This window comes from Bison bison, unplaced genomic scaffold (genome assembly GCF_000754665.1).
Source record: "Bison bison bison isolate TAMUID 2011002044 unplaced genomic scaffold, Bison_UMD1.0 scf7180017864373, whole genome shotgun sequence".
Lineage (NCBI taxonomy): Eukaryota > Metazoa > Chordata > Mammalia > Artiodactyla > Bovidae > Bison > Bison bison.
The window spans coordinates 10,702,118-10,707,475 of NW_011494945.1; the positions used below are offsets into that span (position 1 = coordinate 10,702,118).

Below are 5,358 nucleotides of genomic sequence, written 5' to 3' on the forward strand. Positions count from 1 at the left end.
TCCGTGTGCCACAGCTACTGAGCCTGTGCTCTAAAGCCAGGGGGCTGCAATTATTGAGCCCATGTGCAGCAAACTGTTGAAGCCCGAGTGCTCTAGGGCCTGTGCTCCACAACAGGGGAAGCCACTGCAATGAGAAGCCCATGCACCACAACTAGAGAGAAGCCCAAGCAGCAACTAAGACCTAACCCAGCCAAAAACATTACATAAAAAAAAAGTTTAAAAAATCTTATTAAAAAATAATGAAATCTAGAGTCTAGTGGTTGTAACTCCCCAAACAACTTCTTTCTGGCTTAGAGTGGTTGCTACACCTACTTGAAAGAGCAAATAGAGTGAATAGGGCATGTGGAAAAGAATTTTTCATTGTAGATCAGATTGAATAGCTGTCAGCAGAAACCAGACTGAGTGGACTGATAAAATGAAGGTTGGAAATTAGGTAGTATTTTTGGCTAATTAATCTCCCCCCATTTATTTATTTTGATTTTTGTCTTTTCTCCTCCTTTTGTTTTTTTTTTCACCAAGTATTGAAGTGTCATAAAATGTACACTTGTTTTTTGTATTGAGATTCTTTTGGACTAAGAAATCTGGAGACTTGGACCTTTGTGGTGGAAAGCAGGTCAGGCTAGAATTGAGAAGAAAGTGATTGAAAGAAAAAAACAGCGTAAGCCCAAGTAGCAGCAACTTATCTCAAAATGTTATGCATTATTGTAGTAATATGTCCCAAGTTCAATTCTAAGATTCACTAGGTCAGTTTCTTATCTACATTATTAAAGTATGACTTAACATTGGTAAGTTTTTCTAACTGTTGAGGTTGTAGTTCAGATCTTCGTCTCAGTGTGTTAAAATTGCCATCCTCTGTTGATTGATACTAACTGTCCATAATTTATTGTGAAAGACATTTTTATGTCTTATTAAAAAGATCATATGTTAACTTGGTTCTGTTTCTATACAGTCATGGTCAGAGAGACACAGCACAGATTCTTCTATTACGAGGTGCCAAGTATCTGTCAGATAAAAACGGAGTAACCCCTCTGGATTTATGTGTACAGGTATGTTGTTAGTGTATATTCCTACTGTAGGCTACCCATTCCAGTATTCTTAGACTTCCCTGGTGGCTCGGCTGGTAAAGAATCTGCCTGCAATGCGGGAGACCTGAATTCGACCCCTGGGTTGGGGAGTTCCCCTGGAGAAGAAAATGGCTACCCACTCCAGTATTTTGGCTTGGAGAATTCCATGGATTGTATAGTCCATGGGGTCAGAAAGAGTCGGCCACAACTGAGCGACTTTCACTTCACTTTACTTTGTAATAGAAACTGAGACAGGTAAGATTGTTTTTTTTTTTTTCCCCTCAAGTGAGAGGATGGGTACAAAGATTCTTATTCTGTTGAGAATATGATCTTTAAAAGAAACTGTGATAGTATAAGAAATATATATTTGCCTATATCCCAGTTACTAACACAAGAGGTTCTAAGACCCTTGGAATCTCCAGAGTAATAAGAATGTCTTTTTGTGTATTAATGAGGTGACTGAAAGACCCTTGGTAGCTTCAGGAAAGGGACTGGTTGACAGATGAGCCATCCATGTTGTTAGAGGCAGCCTCGTCTCCCATTCCTGGGGAGGGAGTTGAGCTAGAGACTGAGTTTAGTTACTGCTGCTGCTGCTGCTAAGTCGCTTCAGTTGTCTCCGACTCTGTGCGACCCCATAGACGGCAGCCCACCAGGCTCCGCTGTCCCTGGGATTCTCCAGGCAAGAGTACTGGAGTAGGTTGCCATTTCCCTCTCCAATGCATGAAAGTGAAAAGTGAAAGTGAAGTCGCTCAGTCGTGTCCGACTCTTAGCAACCCCATGGATTGCAGCCCACCAGGCTCCTCCGTCCATGGGATTTTCCAGGCAAGAGTACTGGAGTGGGTTGCCATTGCCTTCTCCGGGGTTTAGTTACTAGTGACTGATAATTTAATCATTCATGTCTGTGTAATGGAACTTTCATAAAATCCTTAAACAGTGTGGTTGTCTGAGAGCTTCTAGGTTGGTGAACACATCAAAGTGCTGAGAGGGTGGGTCACCCAGAGAGAGCACAGAAGCTCTGTGCCCCTTCCTTCATACTTTGCCCTATGCATCTCTTCTATTTGCCTGTTCCTGAGTTGTAGCCTTTATAGTAAACATGTAAGTAAAGTGTTTCCCTGAGTTCTATGAACAGTTCTTGCAAATTATTAAACCTGAGGAGTAGGTCTTGGGAGCACCTTACTTATAGTCAGTCAAAAGAATGGGTGATGTGGACTTGTGATTGGCTTTTGAATTGGGGGCACTCTTGCAGGACTGACTCCCTACTGTGTAGTATGCCCTAACTCCAAGGCAGTTAGCATCATAACTGAATTAAACGGTGGGACACCCAGTCAGTGTCCACAGAGAACTGGACAGTTGCTTGGTGTGGAAGACTCACATATTTGGTACCAAACTTATATGTAGAAGAAACAGGTTTTCCTTTAGGAATTTTGTATTTAAACTTAGATAATCTTAACTCTTGTTTTTAGGGTGGATATGGAGAGACCTGTGAAGTATTAATTCAGTATCACCCTAGGCTTTTCCAGACAATTATTCAAATGACACAGAATGAAGATCTCCGAGAAAACATGGTAATATAATTGTGCTAATAGCATGTAAACGAACAAGCTTTGTTCATATGTGGTGCATATGGCATTTTACAAATGTGTTTAGTAATTTTATTATGTAAATATTTAAATAATTTGAATTGGCTTATCTGCTTATAGGGCGAGTATGAATTGCATAATAATTAATAAACTTTGTGCTAATATTTGGCCCTGTGCATCTTCTGTCCTCTGCACCTTTGATCTCAAGATAAGTAGAATATTTCCCATAGGTAGAGGAAAAGAACCTAAGAAGGAATATCATGTTATGATTAGTAATCACGTTTACTGAACTCTGTATTTTTAATACTCTACTCTTTGAAAAATTATAGAGTTTAAGTTTTTTTTACATTTTAGAGGTTTGGCATTAATTTCCATAAAAATACTTGGTGACTTCTGTTCTATCTATTTATACTTTTTCACTGGATGAGTTTGAATAAAAATTTTATGTCATCTTATCTCTGTATAAGCTTTTGATTTTATACAAGGCCAGATAATTGTAAAGGACTTGATTCAGCTAATTGAGCTTTGGGATACTTACCAAACTAATAAGTACTTCATTTCTTGACAAAGTTTACTGGATTATTATGTAATTATATTTTTTTATTTGTAAAAAATTTAGTTACGGCAAGTTCTGGAGCATTTGTCTCAGCAAAGTGAAAGCCAGTATTTAAAGATTCTAACAAGCCTTGCTGAAGTTGCCACAACAAATGGTCATAAATTGCTTAGGTAAGTGTTTAAAAATACACACAAATCAATAGACAGCAATATCTGTCAGCTTTGTCTCTTTTTAGGCTTTTCTGGGAATAGTTTATTTTGTTGATGCCTTTTGTCAGTGTTAAGATGTTCTAAAATTTTGCTGAGTTATTGTTTGTTTTGTTTTAAAGGACTAGGGCAATTAACTGAGGAGACTTTAATCTGTCTAAAGAGACTAAAATAGAGACTGACTTAAGTGGATTTGGGGTTATATGTCTAGAATTTTATAAAATGATTGCTTAGACTAGTCATATGTGTAGTGTTCATAAAAAAGTGTCAAGAATGTAGTTTAGGAAGCTTTAATTTACAAAACTGAGTATGGCTACTGTTCAACTGGGCAGTGTTCTTTATGAAAAATCAACTTTATAAAGAATCAACCCTCATGATTCTTTATAAAGTTTTCTCCCTGAACTGTCCCCCTGAGTTCAGTTCTTTGTTCTTTCCAATTCTGTGGTTTTAGTGGCTCATAACTAAGTCCATGAAGTTAATGCCTTTATAATATTTTTCTGCACCTCCACTTATTTGTATATGGTTAGCCACCCCAGTTAGGACTAAACAGCCATTTAAAAATAGTTAATGTGTTATTTCTTAGCTTACAGATTTGGCCCATTTCTAGTTTGGATACTTTCTTCCTTTGTAGCTTTCTTTTTACTTCAACTTTTAATACATTGATGGTCTTAGAATAGATCCTGATCTTCTCTCACCTCTGTGTGCAACTGGGTTTTGTTCCTCCCAGCTTGATGCTGCTTCTGTAAATCAGCTACACTGTCAAATCCATTACGTCAGCCCTTTGTTCCTGTCTTCCTTTGTACCTTTCATTCAGACCAGAATCATACTCTGTACTATTTGCTTAAAACATTCCTTACATTCATGGTCCAAGATTGCTTTCTTGGATTTATTTATTATCTGTTAAGTATTTCTTATACAGTCCTACTCAGTATACCATTTGCTAATTTTCTTATTATTCTCTTTTACCTTTGATACTACTTTAGATGCTGTCTTTAAGATTCATTTAATTCCAGCTCGACGTAATGCTCTCCTTTTATTAGTCATTTCTGTTAATCCATTTATATGATGAGGCCCTTCTAAGACATGCTGAGTTAGAGTGTGGGCTCTGGAGTTAGCTGGACTCAGGTTTAAATTCAGACATCACCATTGACTGTGTGTCTCCAGCAGGTAACTTTTTGGAGATTCTCTTCATCATCCATCCATCTGGCCAATACATATTTTTGAGTGCCTGCTATCCACTAGGCCATCTGCTACAAAATGATGATTCAGTTCAGTTCAGTCGCTCAGTCGTGTCCGACTCTTTGCAACTCCATGAACCACAGCACCCGAGGCTTCCCTGTCCATCACCAACTCCCGGAGTCCACCCAAACCCATGTCCTTTGAGTCGGTGATGCCATCCAACCATCTCATCCTCTGTCATCCCCTTCTCCTCCTGCCTTCAATCTTTCCCAGCATCAGGGTCTTTTCAAATGAGTCAGCTCTTCACATTAAGTGGCCAAAGTACTGGAGCTTCAGCTTCAACATCAGTCCTTCCAATGAACACCCAGGACTGATCTCCTTTAGGATGGACTGGTTGGATCTCCTTGCAGTTCAGGGGACTCTCAAGAGTCTTCTCCAACACCACAGTTCAAAAGCATCAATTCTTTGGCACTCAGCTTTCTTTATAGTCCAGCTCTCACATCCATACATGACTACTGAAAAAACCATAGCCTTGGCTAGATGACCTTTGTTGGCAGAGTAATGTCTCTGCTTTTTAATATGCTGTCTAGATTGGTCATAACTTTCCTTCCAAGGAGTAAGCGTCTTTTATTTTCATGGCTGCAGTCACCATCTGCAGTGATTTTGGAGCCCAGAGAAATAAAGTCAGCCACTGTTTCCACTGTTTCCCCATCCATTTGCCATGAAGTGATGGGACCAGATGCCATGATCTTCGTTTTCTGAATGTTGAGCTT

General features: G+C 39.0%; 1 protein-coding gene across 5 annotated transcripts in view; it reads left to right on the forward strand.

Moving 5' to 3' along the window:
• HACE1 (HECT domain and ankyrin repeat containing E3 ubiquitin protein ligase 1) overlaps window positions 1-5,358 on the forward strand; it is a 119,078-nt gene that overhangs the window by 46,358 nt on the left and 67,362 nt on the right. For all 5 annotated transcript variants that reach the window (XM_010856682.1, XM_010856684.1, XM_010856687.1 and 2 more), the window contains 3 exons: window positions 950-1,046; window positions 2,528-2,629; window positions 3,264-3,370. In XM_010856682.1, the coding sequence (XP_010854984.1) occupies window positions 950-1,046; window positions 2,528-2,629; window positions 3,264-3,370 (306 nt within the window). The remainder of the gene's footprint in view (window positions 1-949; window positions 1,047-2,527; window positions 2,630-3,263; window positions 3,371-5,358) is intronic.